The 18,828-nt window shown below is 53.6% G+C and overlaps 6 protein-coding genes across 6 annotated transcripts; 4 read left to right on the forward strand and 2 right to left on the reverse strand.

Annotated features, from left to right (window-relative positions):
- Positions 1 to 46: 46 nt before the first annotated feature.
- On the reverse strand, positions 47 to 2,014 carry VDAG_05208 (uncharacterized protein; the record flags this gene model as incomplete). Its single annotated transcript, XM_009654944.1, has 4 exons — positions 47 to 243; positions 316 to 496; positions 591 to 1,499; positions 1,562 to 2,014. The coding sequence occupies 4 exons, from the start codon at positions 2,012 to 2,014 to the stop codon at positions 47 to 49; spliced, it is 1,740 nt and encodes a 579-aa protein (XP_009653239.1).
- Positions 2,015 to 2,961: 947 nt separating this feature from the next.
- Positions 2,962 to 3,741, forward strand: VDAG_05209 (uncharacterized protein; the record flags this gene model as incomplete). The annotated part of the gene is made up of 1 exon (XM_009654945.1): positions 2,962 to 3,741. One exon carries the CDS (start codon positions 2,962 to 2,964, stop codon positions 3,739 to 3,741), a length of 780 nt encoding a protein of 259 aa, XP_009653240.1.
- Positions 3,742 to 4,269: 528 nt separating this feature from the next.
- On the forward strand, positions 4,270 to 5,511 carry VDAG_05210 (uncharacterized protein; the record flags this gene model as incomplete). The annotated part of the gene is made up of 1 exon (XM_009654946.1): positions 4,270 to 5,511. Exon 1 carries the CDS (start codon positions 4,372 to 4,374, stop codon positions 5,509 to 5,511), a length of 1,140 nt encoding a protein of 379 aa, XP_009653241.1. The 5' UTR covers positions 4,270 to 4,371.
- Positions 5,512 to 6,241: 730 nt separating this feature from the next.
- On the reverse strand, positions 6,242 to 6,963 carry VDAG_05211 (uncharacterized protein; the record flags this gene model as incomplete). Its single annotated transcript, XM_009654947.1, has 3 exons — positions 6,242 to 6,262; positions 6,319 to 6,460; positions 6,797 to 6,963. 3 exons carry the CDS (start codon positions 6,961 to 6,963, stop codon positions 6,242 to 6,244), a joined length of 330 nt encoding a protein of 109 aa, XP_009653242.1.
- Positions 6,964 to 15,307: 8,344 nt separating this feature from the next.
- On the forward strand, positions 15,308 to 16,167 carry VDAG_05212 (uncharacterized protein; the record flags this gene model as incomplete). Its single annotated transcript, XM_009654948.1, has 2 exons — positions 15,308 to 15,568; positions 15,619 to 16,167. The coding sequence occupies 2 exons, from the start codon at positions 15,308 to 15,310 to the stop codon at positions 16,165 to 16,167; spliced, it is 810 nt and encodes a 269-aa protein (XP_009653243.1).
- A 586-nt stretch (positions 16,168 to 16,753) lies between these two features.
- VDAG_05213 (uncharacterized protein) lies at positions 16,754 to 18,212 on the forward strand (the record flags this gene model as incomplete). The annotated part of the gene is made up of 3 exons (XM_009654949.1): positions 16,754 to 17,005; positions 17,057 to 17,825; positions 17,903 to 18,212. The coding sequence occupies 2 exons, from the start codon at positions 16,754 to 16,756 to the stop codon at positions 17,774 to 17,776; spliced, it is 972 nt and encodes a 323-aa protein (XP_009653244.1). The 3' UTR covers positions 17,777 to 17,825; positions 17,903 to 18,212.
- Positions 18,213 to 18,828: the final 616 nt, after the last annotated feature.

An 18,828-nucleotide genomic window follows, 5' to 3' on the forward strand; every position in this document is an offset into this window, starting at 1 on the left:
CTCTATTCCGGGGGTCTTCATGTAGCCGTTTTCTCGTCACTCCCCTCTACGCCGCGTTTCTCTTGCGGGCGAAAAACCCAGCTGAGGCACGCCTTCCGCCGGCCTGACCCGCAACGACGGCATCAATCGGTCGATGCGACCTCGGCTGATACTCGGACTCAACAAACTCGATGAACGTGCGGCCGCCCATGGCCGCAATGACACCAGCACGCATGCGCATGGTAAAATCTGGGTCTCCGCAATCTGAACCATATCAACAGGATTAGTCTCTGAAGCACCCAGCAGGCACGACGGCAGGGCAGAACGGTCACGTACTGATGACAATCATTTCGCCTCGCGTCCGTGTACTCTTCTCTCGAATTCTGTTCGTCATCATCTCCATGACGTCTGCCCCGCCCGGCGCGGCAGAGGTGCACTTCCAGTGATCAGAAGGCTGGAACGGTCGGGGCCTGGAGGTGCGGGGGCCGGGATACAGACACCAGACCACAAGTAATCTCTGGAACGAGGCGGCGTCAGTACGACAATTGAAAGTAGCACCGCATCTTCACGTCATAGCAGCCACCCACGGGAAGAAGGACAGGCAGACTTACGTTGTTTGGGTCTAGACGCTGCAATGCAGAAAAGAAGCCGGCTGTCCATCTTTCCTGCTTCTCGTTCTCCAGCATCCACAACAGGTCGACTCGTTGCGTTTTGTCTTGGAAGAGCACACGCGACAGAGATGTTCGCTCCTTGCGAACCGCGTCCAGTCGACGTTGGAAGCTTTGTCGGTGCTCCCCCGCCGCGCTCGACGCGCTCAACACGAGCTCGGTCTCTTCCTGCTGCAGGCGCTGGATGTCTTTCTTGACTTCGCTATCGCTCTTCCGTCGCTCAGCGAGCTGCAGCGCATAAGGCAGCACTCCGGAAATGCCCGCGCCTTTAGCCACCAGCATGACGTCCTCGTACTGGCGAAAGTCCGACTTCTGTCCGTAAGGACCGTCCAGCTTCAGCGCAGCGCCTTCCACCAGTCTCTCGAGCTGGCTCGCGAGTGTGCCATCGCGCCCCATGAGGAACGAGATGGTGCGGACCCCATCCGGCGAGGCCAGATCGCCGGGCTTAAACCACAAGGGCTTCATCGCGTGGCCGTGGACGCCCGGCACGAGCGAGCGGGGGAAAGAGGCCGGAAAGTAGATGTTGAAATGATCGTCAGCCGAGGCCCGGATGGGCGCGTCCGCGTGCACGGTCACGAGGGCGACGTCGTCATCGAGTTCCAGTCGGAGCACGCGGACTGTGACCTGTCGATACCACCAGACGGCGCGAACGCAAGCCGCAGCAATCCAGCAAGAACATCCCACCGTAATGAGCGCACGGCTTGCGAGCGCGGGCAGAAGATAAGCATGCCACACCAGACCGGCCAATGCCGAGATTGCCAGGACGAGGTGGGTGACGAAGAAATAGCGGCCAAGACGCCGACGTGTTACACTCACAGACAACGGCAGAATGAGCATCAGCGTGCTGAGTCCCTGGCAAGATCTTAGTCTCTACTCTGTACAGCGCCTTTGGGCGAGTGATAAGTGCCACTTACGATGTATCCCGACGTGACAACGGCACCAGGCCTCGGCCGCAGAGCGAGGACCACGAAAGCGTGGAGCAACGCTTGAGCGATGGCGACCCTGCCGATCCAGTGATGGACGAGGTTGACGGTACCGAGAGGTACGTTGCACAGGGAGGTGAGGACGTTCGTTCGAATGACGATGGAGAGGGGGACCAGATTAACAAATGCAGCCACGCCCGCTCGTCTCTCCACCTCTCTCAGCGTGGGCAGGGCACTGAAGGGGTACAGCAGAAGGGCGATGTTTACGCCAGCGTACGAGAGGACGGCCAGAGCCTCCCATCGGGTGGCGCCCGTCCAGTGCTGCCGGCGGACGAGCAATGGATAGGCCAGATGCTGGGCGTAAAGCACGTGTACGTAGGAAAAGGCCTGCCGCAGAGGGCGGGCTACGAGGCGTGCAACTATGAGGGTATAGAAAGAGAGCATGTAGTAGTGCAAAGCCTCCATTGTCGCAGTCGGCAGTGTTGTAGGGGCGAGGAGCGGAAGTGGCAAAGGGCACAATGGCAGATGGGCAGATAGAGGACCGCCTGAATGATGCCTGGTCGCCGCCCGGGCATGATCCAGGTTTAAGGGGCTACATCAGATCCTATGGGGCGCTTGATGCATGCTGGGTGTGCTGCTGGGTGGGAGAGATGCCAAAGTTGACAACGCAATTGAAGCGACGCCAGGGCCCGTGACAGCACGGATCAAACCCACACTTGGTGTCAAGATGAGCTCCAAGACGGCGCACCCAGGCGCCCTCTGTGACATGGCGCGTACGCCGTTCCGATGGATAAGCGCCGATCGCAAGCGCCGGCCGTTACCTACAATCTCGAAAATGGCATCAAGATTGGAGGCTACCAGCGCCTGCTCAAAATAAACAGGCGGCAACGACGGGCGGTGGCCTGGACGTCTGCCTGACCAGTCCCGTGCGCCGGTCCCCCATGCGAAACGCCGTGTTGCCGCGCCCGTAGCCCCACTCGCCTGTTTCGGAGGACCTGCTTCGGCGGCTGGATGTGAGATTGCAAAAGACGGAGGCCGGACCTGAACACCAACCGGACCGTGCGACGGCATTGCTTTCTAGACGCCGGGCCTATACAGTCGCCCCAAGTCGAGGAGGCTCCACGAAAATAGAACCACACAGCGCAAGCCCCCGGAACACCCGCAATGCTGCTGATGGGATTACCGCAGGCGACATAAATTCAACGACCCTCCCTCGTTCCCTTCGTCCCTGTGTCACAAGGCAAAAAGCCAAAGGCGAAAGTTCAAAGGAACGAAAACGCAGAAGCGGCTCGCAGCGATCAGGGTTCTTTCAAGCCAGGTTCTGTTATTGATTGTCCACCACTAAGCGTCACCCTGGTAGATTGTCTCCGCACGAGGCCAGTTCTTCCACCATGACGCGCGGGAAGAGCAACAAAGACTTTCGCAAAGGGTTCGAAAACCGAAAGACCGGCATCTTCAAGAAGTCGGACACGTTCTACCGCTACTACAAAGCCAGAGTGGCGGTGCTGGTCATCGGCCACGATGGCCACCTCGAGGCCTACGAGTCTCAGCATGGTCTGATCCGAAGCTTGACGGCGTCTCCTATCCCACAAGAGACCATCTTGGGGCCCGACAACTTTGAGACGGTCGCAGCCAGGCACGCCATAACGCCAGCACCTAGCAGCCCGCCTGCGGCGGCCGCTTCGGCCGACTTGACAGGTTCGACTGACGCGGGCGACGCAGCCAACGCGGCTGACTTGGTCGTCAATGCAGTCGGATCTCCCCCGTCGTCCTACTTTACCTGTCTCTCGGGCAGCTCGAGCGACGGCGCGGAGTCCTATTCGAGCCTGGACGGAGAGCTGTCGGTGTCGCCTCAGGCGCCACTGGCCACCATGTCGGCAAGCAGCTCGTCGTCCAGTGGCCCCTTGTCGAGTGGTAGCAGCGGGAAGGACACAGATGAGACTGCTCCCATGTTCAACGAATATGACTTCGTCAACATGGGAGACACAGTGTTCCCATCTATGTTTCTGGAAGGCGACATGCCAGGCACGACACTTCAGCAGCAGACTGAGATCTTCCCTGCCATGGGCATGTCTTACGCTAAAGCCGCCGAGACGGCAGCACACGGGACCGAGTCATCACGTCGGAAACAAGCCCTGCTTTCGTTGGCGAACCGCTGTTTCCAGGTGTAAACCTCTCTTGGGCAGGCATGGCATTGGTTGTATCTGTATTCATTGGTTGTATCTGTAGGGGAGGTCACTTGACCATGGAAGGAGGTCTTGGAGGTATTGAGTTCCATAGCGCATGGATGCGGACCGTGTACACTATTCTTCCCAATACCGTCTGCTTTGTCAATATTCCATCACTCTTCCGTAGTTGTATAAAACATCAAGATGGTAACACCGTTTGTTGGCTGGCTCAAGTGATGACGATCCCGGCTCGCTGACTGCCGCGCCTCAGTGCAAGAACAGGATACTGGTCGCGCGACTGCTGTTTGTCAAGGTCTAATGTTTGCTTTCGACATTGTGCCACCTTGTACGGCGTCTGAGTCCGATTCAGAGCTGTAGGTGGCCTGACGTGAAGACGTGCGTAACTTGAATGTCATTGACAGGAACAGGCGCATGCCCGGGATTTGAGAATGGACCTTTCTAAAATGAATCGTCAAAGCCCAAAGTCCCCATGTAAGATCAGACAGACAGTGTACCCACACCTGCATCACAGCAGACGAGTACAAGAGATAAGACACGGCTCACTTCAGACGCAATTGGCTCACGTTCGGACGCGATTGACACAACCACACCGCGTGCAGCACTACATAACAGATGCTCACCATGATGAAGAACTTTAGCGTTGCTATCAACTGCCCCTTGCCGGCTGAGATATCGATCAAGGATGTCAAGCGGGGCATCCAAAGGCTCGGCGGGACGTTCCATGAACGGGTCCTCTCAACCACCGACGTGTTGTGCACTTCTGAGGATCGCGACCGAGATTCACAACAGACTCGCCTCCAGGTGGGACGGCAAGGCGGTGTCACTGTCTCTTTAGACTGGCTTCAAGATTCATTCACAGCTGGCCGCTTTCTGGACCCCCTTGAATATCCCATCTCTCAAGAAACATGGGCCCTTCGCGGGGAGGATGAGGAAAACAGTGAGAAAGAAATTGAGGAAGGGAGCGAGGAAGAGAGCGAGGAAGAGAGTGAGACACGGCGTGTGGAGTCCAGTGGCAATATCGCCGTCTTAATTGGACTTTTCCACTTCCTTTTGATGAAGGCGGTCGAGAGAGAAACGGAGAGCGAGAGTGACGCACAGCGCATGGAATTCATTGATCATATCAATGCTATATTTCGTTACTTAGTAGCTACCTTGTCGACAGCGGTTGGGGAAAACATGGAAGGCGAGAGTGAGGCAGATGACGAAGAGAGTGATGAGAGTGAGGAGAGTGAGGAAGACAGCGAGGAAAGTGAGGAAGAAACCACCCTGGCTCGATTCGACCCCGGAAGGCCTTTGTATACCTGCGGCATTGTCGTAGCCGACAAATCCCCTTATATGACCCAGGCGCAGCTTGAGAAAGAAGTCGGTCATCTTGGAGGGGTATTATTATTTAGTATCTCGAAGGATACTACTCACTTTGTGTCCTCGCGAGCGATATACAACAAGCTTCCGCAAGCTGCCGTCTCGTTCTTCCCCAAAGTCTCCTTCGTCAACCATGATTGGCTAGACGCCTGCTCGCAACAGGGCTCTCTAGTACATGTTGGTCCGTACATACACGACAGGCTGGACGAAGAAGAGAGCGAAGAAAGTGAAGAAGAGGACCGGGAGGAGGACGAAGACAAAAGCGAAGAGAGTGAAGAAGAGGACCGAGAGGAGGACGAAGACGAAAGCGAAGAGAGTGAAGAGGAGGACGAGAACGAGAGCGAAGAGGAAGACAACCCGAGTTATGATCCTAGAGAAAGGCGTAGCTGATAGCGTACTCTTCGATTAGCTCATGAGATGAAGGATACCTTCGATTGTTGCTTGTATCCGTGCGAACGTCGACGTGAAAGTGCTCCAGCATGAAGCGACCCCAGCATACTGACCTCATGTGTGATATCCGGGCCGGAGCCAAGACCGGCATGGCTGGTGATGAAGTAAAGATGCTTTGGCTTCCATCCATGAAGAATACGGTGAGCCTGGGCGCATGCAGCGCCACACAGTCCGTCGGAAATTGTCGTTTCCCTTGATCACCTTGATGAGCAAGGACTGCGTGAAAGCAGGCCAGCAGTGACAACTGCAGCGTATCGATTGCAATGTCTCTCCTTTCGAGATATTTTCGCCTTTCGGCCAGGATTCTAGGCCAACATCAATGTCTTGTCGATCGTGCTTACGGGGGTGTCGGGCTCGACGCGAGCTGCTTCACAACTATCGAGTACGGTGTTTGAACTCGCCTCGAGGCCTTGACTGATGTCCGTGGCCGTCATGGCTTCTTTCCGCAGCAGCGACATACTCAGTACCCTCACTTGACGTGCCTGGTTCGTATCCCCATTCTTGCCCTCGAAGAGTTCTTCGCCGATTCAAGGGCATTTTCCAAGCCTCAATTGCAGGAGAATGTTCACGCTCCCGCTTTAGCACGGCACTTTTGGCCCTACTGGCCTTCCGCTTCTATGCCAAGTACCTGCGGAAGCACGTCGACAGACCACTGGGGCTTGCCGAAAGCCTAAGCGGCCGGCGCGATATCCTGCAAAGAGTCAATGGAAGACCTCATTTATTGAGGAGAGTTACTACCGATGTGACTATGGTCCCAGGCTGGATGATGCTTTCTGCACCGATGCGCACACCGGCGCAGATGAGCACCCCGGCACAGATGAGTACTCCGGCACAGATGAGTACTCCGGCTCCGATATCGCAGGGCGATTCGATCGTGACAGACCTGCTCCTAACTAACCTGTGAGCACCTAGACATCTGTCGTACTGTCCAGGGTCATCTTTTGTGATGATTTGGAGGCCACGTGCAATGATGGAATTCGCCCCGATCGTGACTCGTGCGCACTCAGAGTAGCATCGCTGTCCGATTGTGACATTCTCTCCAAGCGTGATGTGATGTCCGTAGCTGCAATGGCACGGGGCCTCGGCTGTGAAGCATGGGGAGTCATGGCAAGCATCTCCGTTTGTTGCGTTCGAGTCCCCCTCCGACGACTAACAAATAATCTGGTCAAACAGAAATTAATGTATTCGTTGCGCCATCGTGCTAGGTACTACGCCGGAAACGCACTCCATAGCGGCAGTGAAGTCCCAGCAGGCGAGCGTGCAGCGGAGGCGGTCGTCAACCAGCTTCTGCTCTTCTTCGTCGTAGACATATTCCCCTGCGTAAGGAAGAGACGCTGTAGGAAGCGAAGATTCAGGACCGATCCAGTTTCCAGTTATGTCTTCAATACTCATCTCCCGTAGGTCCCTTTCGCTTGGCCAGGAATCCGGATAGGTCAGTGGTAGTTGGATAGTGCTTGATTGAAAGACATCAGCGTGTCTCCTCGCATTCTGGATGGGAGAGATGTCCTGTATGTGAAGGCGGATCGGAATGCCATGTCAGGCACGGTCTGTGCACTTTCAGACGCTGTTGAGACGCTTTGGTCTTCTTTGCCTGCCTCTTTCTTCTTTGTCCCCCTGGTCGGGGAATTTTCTCGAGCCGGACTGGGTTGCGAGCCACTCTTGTGATTCATCGTCGTAAAGCTGGGTTGATCAAACCGGACGCGGGAAAGCTTGGCAGGTCAGGCGGCATGACGAAATCACAGAGGTTGGTTGGCGAGGGTATGAAGTAGAAAAAGAAGTTCTATTCGGAAGCTGGTGTGTGCTGGGCGCAGCCGCCTTTTATAGAGAGACGTTCGTGATATGCTCTTAAGCTGACCTGACGCGCCAGCACTCTTGGTTGCATGCGAATCCGCTCGCCCCTGTTTCGAGGACTAGACCTTCAGTAAGATCACACACAGCAGTGGCTGGCACCAACAGAGGCGCATGACGCTCGCTCAAGTTGACCATAGGCCTCTATCATCCTGATGTTTCTTTTTCTCTTGTCTTTTCCCTTGTTTTCGGCTGTGATATCCCTATACTCAGCCATCCTCAGCTCGCTCCGTCTCTACGTCCTGTCTTCCCGGCTTTGCCTCCGTTTTGCCCTCTCCGCGTCTACTTCGCGAGTCAATATATTCATCACCAGGACAGTGGCAGGACATCAAGGTCCTCTTCTACCCTTCTTCCCTGCCTCAGGCATTCCACAAGCCACTGGTGGTTGACGAGATGGAAGGCCTTGTCCTCGTCGCTTTTCGCCCGATGGAGGACATTTCTCACGTAACTGCCTTGATGACGAATCTCCTCCTCGGTCGCGCAAAGGTGTGTCAGGGTGTGGATAGGCTCGCTGCCCTGATCGCAGATCCCCCCCAGATTGACGATATGCTCTTCGACAAGCTTGAAACCAGGAACGCCACGAGATCGCGGATAGCTGGATGTGAAAGCGATCACGCACCCCCGCAACGGAGCGGCGTGTGCACACAATGCAGCAAGGTCGTAGTCGCAACTATTCACGAACCTGCCCTCGGCGTAAGAATCCTGTAGCCAGCCCAGAGTGACAAGAACGATGTTCCTCGACCTTGCCATTCTGACATCGTGGCTCGAGGAATAGTACTGGCTCGGCTCGATGCAAACGTGCGTCGTTGTCGAGCCGACATGCTTTTGACAGGTCCCGCCGAGCGACTGAATCCAAAGCTTCGTGAGTTCCATGCTCACCTGTTGCGGAAGTGGACAGGCAATCACGACCTTGACCAGAGCTGTGAAGCATTCGCCTGTCGCCTCGTGGACGAGAAGCGGAAGTGGGGCACTCATGACGCGTGAACGGCCCTGCTCTGCGCTACGAATGTCTGTGTGTGCTTCTGACCGGCAGCCGACTGCAAGACACGTACCGTCCGCGCCTCACCACATACCTTAAGGAGCGCGAAAAAAAATGCCTGACAGTACAAGCCTAACTTTGGCAAGCAAATTGCGAACAACGCTGTCCAACGCGCGTCCGATCTGAACCTGAATCAGACAGCACATGGTCTGTGCGCTCACTGTCGTTGCCCGTCGGCCAATGCCTGCTTTTGCCCGCTCGGCGGACCGGGTCTAATCGGGCCGGGTCTAATCGCTTAAGTCGCCTTTGGCTTTTCACCATTCGTTTAAGCGCGCGCAAGCCACTAAATCCATCTCAGAAGATCACGACTGGCTTCCTGCTCGTCATTTAGCGGCCATGGTCGAAATACACTTCTGCGTGATGGGTGTGCGGCGAATAGAAGGGCTAAAAGAATGTATGTTTCTGTACATGTACAGCGTATGTCTATAAGGTGAGGGTTGGTCGCGAATGCGCGTCAAAGATGGCCCGACTGCCAGCCTGCCAGCTGAAAGACTGCCCGACTGTATTCAAAGAGACAGGTGACCGAGGAACAGCAGCGGACAGACAGACTCGAAGATTGAAATCATTTATTATTTCGTTGAAGTACGGCAGCAGATTGATCGTAGGTAGGTTAGTCTTGACGTGGGACGGCGCGACGCGAACTAGTGGATCCCACTCCACGTGGCGCCCCACCTGCAGCCATGGCGATCGAACGCGACACGATCCGTATCGCGTCGGATGAAGAAGAGAGGGATAGTATTAAGAGACGACAACTTCGACCGAAGCGCAAGCCGAGCAACAAAGCCATCGACAATCGAGCCATCGATAACGAAGCCATCGATAATCAAGCAACCGACGATGCGACCGACGATACGGAAGTTACGAAGCGAAGTAAGGGGCGCAGTACTAAATCGACGGTACGACGACCAACCCCCGGGACCAGTGGAGGGCAGCTGGACGGAAGGACTTTGCTACGCGCTATGGAAAAACAGATGGAACTACAGACGAAGATCATAAGAAAGGTCCTAGAAGAGTCCCAGTCTCAGTCGAGAAGAATTAAGGAGCTCCAGAACGAAGTAGAGGAGCTTAGGAAAGCCCTCCATACGACCACGAACGAAGCCCAGAGCCTACGTACGAGCATCGAAGCAAACACTACGACAATCGCTAGGCAGGATAGGTCGGAGCCATCCTACGCAGACATCGCCCAGATACCACCAGCCGGCCAACTCAGCAATACGAGGCAGGCTACCACAACAACTCCAACGGACACGCACTTCTACACAATCGACACATCAAGGATCGAGGGTAAACAAGATAAATAACTCACACCGGGCGCTATTCGTACCCTCACGGAAGGCGAGGTTAGGATAGACCAAAGCTAACCTAATTAGCGTTGCCTGGCCGTGACCAAAGATCCGAAAACGCCTCGAATCAGGATTGCCTATAGAAACGAGCAGGAACACACTATAGTGAAACGGTTAGTAGAAGCTAAGCTGCCTAGAGGAGCTCGGATGCTACGAGACGAACTCTATCCTATTAAAATAGACTACGTAAGCCGAACGGCGGTCTTAGATAAGGCGAACCACATCCGTAGTAGAGCAGCTAAGGAGATTAGCAAAGAAAACGACGTTCAAGTTACGAAAGTTAGCTAGCTAAGCAATAGAGACGTTACGAAGGCCTACGGATTAATAATTATTTACCTCACGAGGAGAAGGGACGCGGAGAGACTAATCGCAGAAGGTTACGCTTATACAGGAGGATAATCTAGGAGGGCCAAGGTCTTTAAACCTCGTCCTCGTCTCGACTAGTGCTACAACTATCAACAGTTTGGTTTCGGCCACAAAGCTCACTAGTACGACCGACCCCAGGCATGCGGGAAATGCGCCAAGGAGGGTCACCATCACAGTACTTACACTAAGACCATCCTTAAATATATTCCCTACGGAGGTCCTCATACATCGTTCAGCAGAAATTACAAGAAGCTATACCCGTCTTTAAATAAGTAGTACGCTCCGAATAATCTAACTCAATATGCGAAAACGCGGCGAGGTTCACGAGAGCCTCATAAACGATGAGGACATTCAGGACGCTATAGTGCTAGTCATTCAGGAACCACAGGCACGGATAATTAAGGGACGGTTATTAACGACTCCGATAGGACATCATAGATAGACAAAGATAGTCCCACCAACGACTAGGGAAGGACGATAGGCGATCCGAAGCATACTTTAGATAAAGAAGGATTTAGAAGCGGAACAGGTACTAACAGAGTCTCCGGACATGACAGCAGCACTGTTGCAGCTCCTAGAGAGACTGGTACTAGTGGTGTCCGTGTACGTGCAGGGGATAGACACCCAGGCATTACAGGAAGCGTGCAACACCATACATAGTGTGGTCGCGGACGCTAGGAGAGCCGCAGGGAAGGTAGTGGACGTGGTCATTGCAGGCGACTTCAATCGCCACGATCAACTATAAGGAGGAGACGACGTATCTCCAGTACGACAGGGTGAAGCTGATAATATCATCGACCTAATGAACGAGCTCTCCCTCTACAGCATGCTCCTACGGGGCACGAAGACATAGCAAGGCGGGGACCACGAATCGACAATCGACCTTATGCTATTGTCAGAGGACCTAGCTACGTCCATGATCAAGTGTACGACGCACAGGACAGAACACGGGTCGGACTACTGCACCATCGAAACGATCTTTAACGTATCAGTTCCGACCCCGAAAGCCTAGAACCGACCTCTATTCAAGAACGCGCCATAGAAGGAAATCAACACCCGAATCTCCACAGCACTCGAGATAGTCCCGATAGAGGGCACGGTTCAAGAGAAGACGGACAGACTTATATTAATAGTACTAGAAACAGTACAGACCTTGACACCGAAAGCCAAACCATCGCTATACGCGAAGCGCTAGTGGACGGCGGATCTTACGCAGCTCCGCTACATCCACACACATTGGAGAAACCGGGCGAGGGCAGTGAGACGGGCAGGGCGGAGCGATAAAGCACTAGAGAACACGGCCAAGGGAGCAGCGAAGCAATACCACGATAGCATTCGACAACAGAAGAAAACTCATTAGAACGACTTTCTAGCCGATAACGACAACATCTAGAAGGCCGCCAAGTATCTCAAGTCGGGTGACGACGCAGCAAGGCTAATAGCACGCGGACGACCAACGGTAAAGAGCAAGCGGAAGAACTACTTACTACCTTCTTTCCGCCCCTACTAGAGCACATCGAAGAGGAATACGAGAGGCCGTAGCGCGAATCGGCTATCAATATGCCAGACATCACGATAGAAGAAGTCGAGCGCCAGCTTTTCGCGACGAAATCGTAGAAAGCACCCAGTGAGGACGGGTTGCTAGCGATAGTCTGGAAACAGATTTAGCTAGCCGTCAAGCACAGGGTCCTAGCGATTTTTCGCGCATCACTAGAGGAAGGAGTACTCCCCGACCAATAGAGGCATACTAAGATTATCCCGCTCAAGAAGCCGGGCAAAGGTAACTACACTATCGCTAAGGCTTGGAGGCCCATCTCGCTCCTCGCAACGCTCGGCAAGGTTCTCGAGTCGGTTATTGCGGAGAGGATCTCCCATACAGTCGAGACACACGGCCTATTACCCACGAATCACTTCGGAGCCCGCAAATAGAGGTCAGCAGAACAAGCATTAATATTACTATAAGAACAAATCTACGCGGCATAGCGAAATCGTTGGGTAGTTAGCCTCGTGAGCTTCGATGTGAAGGGAGCATACAATAGAGTGTGCAAAGAGAGACTCATTCAGAGAATAAGGGCAAGGGGCATTCTAGAAGATTTACTTCGTTAGGTAGAGGCATTCTGCTCAGAGCGCACAGCGACAGTCCAGGTAAACGGTCAAGCATTAGAGGTTCGGACTCTACCCCAGGCCGGACTACCGCAAGGGTCGCCATTATCACCGATCCTTTTTCTATTCTTTAACGCGGACCTTATACAATAGAAGATCAACTGCTATAGGGGGGCTATAGCCTTCGTCGACGACTTCACAGCCTGGGTCGCCGGCCCAACCACGCAAGACAACCGTAAAGGGATTAAAGCGATCATCGAGAAAGCATTGGACTGGGAGCGGAGAAGCGGTGCGACTTTCGAAGCGGACAAGACTACAGTCATCCACTTCACCCGCTAGGCCAAAAGATCCGATTCGGAACCCTTCACAATCAAGGGGCAGGCAGTCGAGCCCAAACAGCACGTCAAGATCCTCAGCGTTATCATAGACATTAGACTCAGGTATAGGGAACATATTACAAGAGTAGCGACTAAGGGATTAGAGGCTACGATAGAGCTAAAGCGACTAAGAGGATTAACCCCAGCGACAGCACGGCAGCTATTCACGGCCACCGTGGCCCCAGTAGTGGACTATGCCTCTAACGTCTAGAGGCACCGATGCAAAGACCGGACGGTAGCAGCAATCAATCGCGTCCAAAAGGTCGGAGCGCAGGCAATTATTGGAGCGTTCGTCACGATAGCCACAAGCGTAGCAGAAGCGGAGGCTCACATCGCCAGTGCACCAGAGCGATTCACGAGAAGGGCCATCAAGCTATGGACAGATCTCCACGCACTGCCTAAGACCAACCCGCTTCGAAAACTAACCTCTCGCATAAAGAAGTTCAGGCGCTTCCACCGCTCACCATTTTTCCAACTAGCAACTTCGCTCAACGAAATTCTAATAGAGGACCTAGAAACAATCAACCCATTCACACTGCCGCCGTGGATGGAAAGAGTGCAGACCGTCACTGAATGGAACGACGAGGATACAACACTAACGCGGGTCGATGAGGAGGCCACGGTGCGCATCGCTATAAGCAGCTCAGCACGAAACGAGGTAGTCGGCGTCGGTGGAACCGTCAAGGGGCCAGGGACGAGGCTCGAGACGTTTTCCTTCACCCACGGCATAAGGACCGATCAGAACCCATTTTCCGGAGAACTAGTAGCGGCAGCATACGCGTTACGATTTCTGCCGCAGCTGAGGGGGCAGACCGTGACGCTACTAACAAGCAACAAAGCCGCGGTACTAACACTTCGAAACCCCCAACAACAGTCTGGACAAGAGTACGTTCGCTGCATCTACGAGGCGATCACCCGACTACGAGAAACCGGGAACACCATCTCAGTCGTGTAGCTTCCGAGCCATCTCGACGACGACCTCCTAAAGAAAGCGAAAGGAGAAGCACGCAAGGCCAGCCGAGATGGCGCCTTGCCTGAAAAACAGTTCCCAAAGATGCGATCCACCACCCTCAACGCTGCAAGGCGCAAACTACGTATGGAAAGACGACTACCAGATAATATTGGAAAACTCTCGAAGGAAGTCGACATAGCACTACCCGGCAAGCACACTCGAGAACTATATAATAACCTTTCCTAGATAGAGGCGAGCATACTAGCCCAGCTCAGGACAGGCATAGCGAGACTGAACGCCTCACTTTTCCGAATCAGGGCAGTAGCTTCAGCCCAATGCGCATGCGGACAAGCGAGAGAGACGGTGGAGCACTTTCTCCTCCGATGCACACGATGGGCAACACAACGAGCCGAGACACTCATGCGCCCTAGCACACAAAGAGACAACATCTCCTTCCATTTAGGAGGTAAGACGACATCAAATAGTGATAATTAGAAGCCGGACATGAAAGCAGTCCGAGCTACGATACGCTTTGCGAAGGCCACGGGCCGACTAGAGAACGTGTGATCCCTTGCGGGGCCTAACACACCAAAACCCCCCTTCTTCTACTAACCGAACCTAACACCCACACCTCGTATCAACAACAGTAAGCGCCGCTTCAGTCGCCGTAGATAGGACTCTGAACACTTAAAGAATAGCCTTCAAGCAGCTTGCCAATACAATCTAAACCCCACGAGAAACCGGCGGCAAGACAGAAGACGAGAAAGCAAGAGCGGAAAGATGACCTATTATGGGCTTGGGAGATTCGGACAGACTAGAGGAAGCGACCGTGTACAATAGCAAATAGTGCCTTATTGGCTCTAGGCCACCAGGCGTAATAAACTTGTGTGTGTGTGTGTGCACAGCGTACTTATTTCACCTTACGCCCCGTACCGGGTGTAAGAATTGCGCTTACAACACCCACAGGAAAGCTCCAAAACCGTGGAAAATTGACTGCCGGCCGATCAAAAGGTTGTTCATCGCTTCAGGGATTCAGGAATCCGGCGGCCCTGCACAACAGCAGGGTGGGTCTCCGAGCAACGACTCAACTGGTATACATAGTACTTGTCAACACCTTACGCCCCGTACCGTCTCTAAGTTGACGCTGCTGGAGAGCTTATGTTTGGGGGGGTGATCTGCTCTCGTAGTTGGTCCAAGTACCTGATTTTTGACAGGCGCAAGTACTACGGCGACTGGGGCTGCAAGTTCATCCAGACGAGGCGGGGTTCGAAGTCGGTGCGCGTCGCCCGTGTCGGCCTCGGGTTGCAACGTCAAGCTGTCTCGACATCCAAATCGACCTTTTGAATTCCGGCACACACTCCCAAGAGTCCTAATTTAATGCCCTTGTCAAGACAAGCGGACGCATACAACACGCACTGCGTCCTTCCCCAGAGTCCCCTTGGAGCCGTATGTCCTTGCCCTCTGCCCCTGATCATTCGTCGTCTTGCGTGTGCTCGAAGGAAACAGCATTATGAGTATGTACATTTGAGCCTAAACCTAATGAGCGCTGGATTCTTTATAATTTCGCGTCCGAAAAGCCGTCAGCCGTCAGACTTCTCCATGGTCCACGGCCCACGTGCACTTGCCTGCTAGTAAAAGAAGTCCGCACCCCCCGTTACGCTATACAGGGTTCGTCCGTCCTATTACGCATGTCCTCAGCGCGGAAATCATGGCAGTACGACAAGACACCGTCGCCATAACGCTCATGGCCGTTACACTTGCTATTCGGAGTGCCAACCATGCGGCCTTCGCCGTACCCTCCTTGAGGAAGCCGTATGAACCCCTGGCCTCGATGAAGAGCAAATGGTTCAACATCAGAATCTTTGCGATCGAGATGCTCCATCTTGTAGCTTCCGTCGTTGTGTTTCTCTTGAACATCGACAAGCCGGTTGTCTTGCTTCTCGGCACAGGCTGGAACTTTGCGGGAGAAGTGAGTCGGCCCCTTCTCGCGGACATCAGTAGCTGACTGACATCCTGAAGAGGCTGTTGTGGCATCGTCTCGTCACTTCAGAGAGCTGGCTCTGGTGTTTGGCGTTCATCAGCCCGGTATACTCTGGTCTCGTGGTCACCACCGGTGTGCATGTCCGACCACATCAAGCTGCCCAGTACTCGACACTCGCTCTCCTGACACTCGCCGCAACCTCAGCCGTGCTTTGCGCTTTCGACTCTTTCCTTGACTCTCTTAAATCCGATCAATTGGGCCAAGGGACTGGCGCTGAACTTTTTCATCGATGGTACATCTTTCGCCAAGTCGTGACTTTGAACTGGAAGCCACGTCAAATGAGAAGGCAAACCGTTCTCTTGGCCTGTTACATGGTCCTCATGCTCCTATTCTCTTGTTCTATCTGGCTCGCTCTTCTGGTCCCCAACGAGGACTTCCACTTGGTGGGCATTTACTCCTCTTGGTTCCTGGATCACGCATTTGCTGACATAGCAGGCCGTGTTCTTGGTGTCTACCGTCATTTGCAGTGTATCGCCGTTGCACGCTCTGGAACGAAGACTCTCCAACACTTCTGGAAAGGCTTCTAGGCAGACGGGAAGGACTTGTGGATGGTTTTTAAAGCTGGGGAGTAAGGTCGGACGGCATTATCGATCAGGCGACTCGGACGTGAAGTCGTCCTCCTCAAGCACCATCCATCATCTCGATACCGCTCATGTGTAATGCAATTTCATGGACCGAGGTACCTCCTTCTCCGTACACCGGTATGATCCGTGAATATTATCTCGCAAAACGACGTATCACACCCCCTTCCCGCTGATGCCCTGGCTCAGTGCTCCACCACCCATGAAGATGGCCAGTCTACTCGTGCCGCCCGACGCGCAGCCCCGGGTATTCCTGTACGCTGGTCTGTGCTGTCGCGGTGAATCCGCCACTAAATTGGCATGGTGTCCCGGCGACAGAGCAGGCACTCAGCCCAGTCTCAGGTCATACAAGTGACAGCCCTGGGTACTCGGTCGACCCGGTGCGCATCCACGTCTGGGCAGGAGCGTACAAAAGACACAAAAGCCAGTGGGCCCTAGAGCATTAGTTGTATTCTTTTAAGCTAGCCTGTCTCTCAGTCACTGGGGCTGATGACCTTGCCTCCATCGCACCGTATTTCGCCAACCTTTTACCATGTCTTGTTCAAAGTGCCAACGCAGCTTTCCGGAGACCGCAAGAGGTCAGAAGCAATTGCGAGCGCACTGCCGATACCACGAAGGGGAAAAGGCCTATGTCTGCATGAGTGATGAGTTTGTACCTGGTACCCAGGCCGGATGCGGCAAGTCGTATGTAAAGAAAACTACCTTGAGAGGGCACTGGACTCGTGAAAAGGCCTGCCATCAGGGCCTGATCATGCTTTCAAGCGACCTCCCTGAAAAGCTTTTGGTGAGTCTTTAACGTCCATAGCAATTCTAACAATCTCTAAAGAAGCAACAGTCGGGTGATCCGCCTCCCCGTTCTCGACAGGCTATCGACGAAGCACAGCCAAGCTCGCATCAACGCAGAGAGCCAGAGGTGACTGCGAAATCGGGGACAATCACAGAGTCTCGATCTAGGCCCAAAAGCGTTGCAAAGCGAATGAAGAGAATCAAGGCCAGACTCAAGAAGACTGAAGAACAGATCAACTACCAGGATGCCGGTATGAAGCAAGCTCAAGCGACTTGTACATCACTACAAGAACAGTTCAAATTGGCTATAGCCAACCAAAACAAAGGTTTCAAGGAGATCAAAGCTATGATATCGAGACTTGAAGCTCGCCTCGCCATTTCGGCGGCCTCTCATCCTGCTACTCCTGAAGCTCTCTCCTGGACGCGTCAGCCTCCCCCAACCAGGCGAGCAAACGCTGGGGCCAATCGTCCGCTGCCATATCCGAACGGATTTCATGAACAGAGCTGGCCCAACAATCTAGCCTTGCATGATCCGCAGTCAAGCGTCAATATTGTGCGGCCCCTGCAACAAGGGTTGCTCTCACACAGCACACCACCGAGCGTCGAGGCCGGCGCAAACCAATCTTCAGCACTGTATCAACTAGGCAGTAGGGGAGAGAACATTGACGCCTCTTCGAATATTTCTCAGCAATATAACGGGACAGAAATCGTGAAGGGCGTTCCTTATTCATCAACTTTCGAGGTGCCGCGAGGCGGGCTCTCGATTTGATTAAATTGGATATCAGGCTCGTCTTATCAAGATACATGAACTTTTCTGCGTAAGTGGTTCAGACGATAACCCTGAGCTTAAGTCTCTGTGCTCAGACCATCCTGATGACTTCTTGTGGTGAGGCAGGAACTACCAGATCGTCACAGGCGAGGGGTGTTCAGCCTTGTTCGCCACGTCCTGGCCCCGCAATCCCCGACCAGCCAGCTTCTCGGGATAGGCTGATTTGCAGGATATATTCATAGGTGGGTTCTGGACAGCCGATGGAAGCGCAGAGTCAAGGCATGGTTGAGATGAGTAGGAATCATCCATGATGAAGTTCGAGCAAGGCTGGCGGCCACAGGAAGATATCACGGAATGAAATAGAGCTCTTTTTGTACGCATTGTTTTCCATTTACAAACTCTGAAGCGGCGAATCACGTATCGGATACATTTCATTTAAGTTTTGTTCAGCCCTGTGACATGGGAGGACGGTGCTGATGCTTTTGCTGCTGCTTTTCTCAATTCCACCCAACATCGCCCCTCACACTTCTGCACAGCATCGACAGTACAAGGCGGTAGTTCAGTGGTGGCTGAAGGTCTCGTTGTTATTAGGGTGTATTTCACACACCGTTCGGCTTCCCTGTGCTGCTTGCACGATTTTCACATCACTATGGGTGCATGAGGTCGCGCCTGTACAGACGTCATGCCTGGGTTGAACATTATCTCTCTCAGCAGTTCTCAGGGTTTTGCCACACTTGGACGTGAAATGTCATCTGGTCGTTAAATTGTTTTATAGGCTTTGAGGGGATACCTGTCGCGAGTCATTGAACATACCACGCTGTTCCGTGTCTTGCTCTTCATATGCACGTATGTTGTACTTGCCCTACAACGTTCGTTATATGCCCCTTTGCTCGTAGTCTGCTGTTTGTTTCTGGTCCACTCTTGTGTCTCTGTAACTGCTTGGAGCTAGAAGTAGTGACCCCTATATAGTCTACCTATGCCGAGGCACAACCTCGGGCAACTGGCTGGCCGATCTCGAATTCTCTGATCGGCAGACTGCTCTTAGGCGAGGA

Source organism: Verticillium dahliae, genomic scaffold (genome assembly GCF_000150675.1).
Source record: "Verticillium dahliae VdLs.17 supercont1.9 genomic scaffold, whole genome shotgun sequence".
NCBI lineage: Eukaryota > Fungi > Ascomycota > Sordariomycetes > Glomerellales > Plectosphaerellaceae > Verticillium > Verticillium dahliae.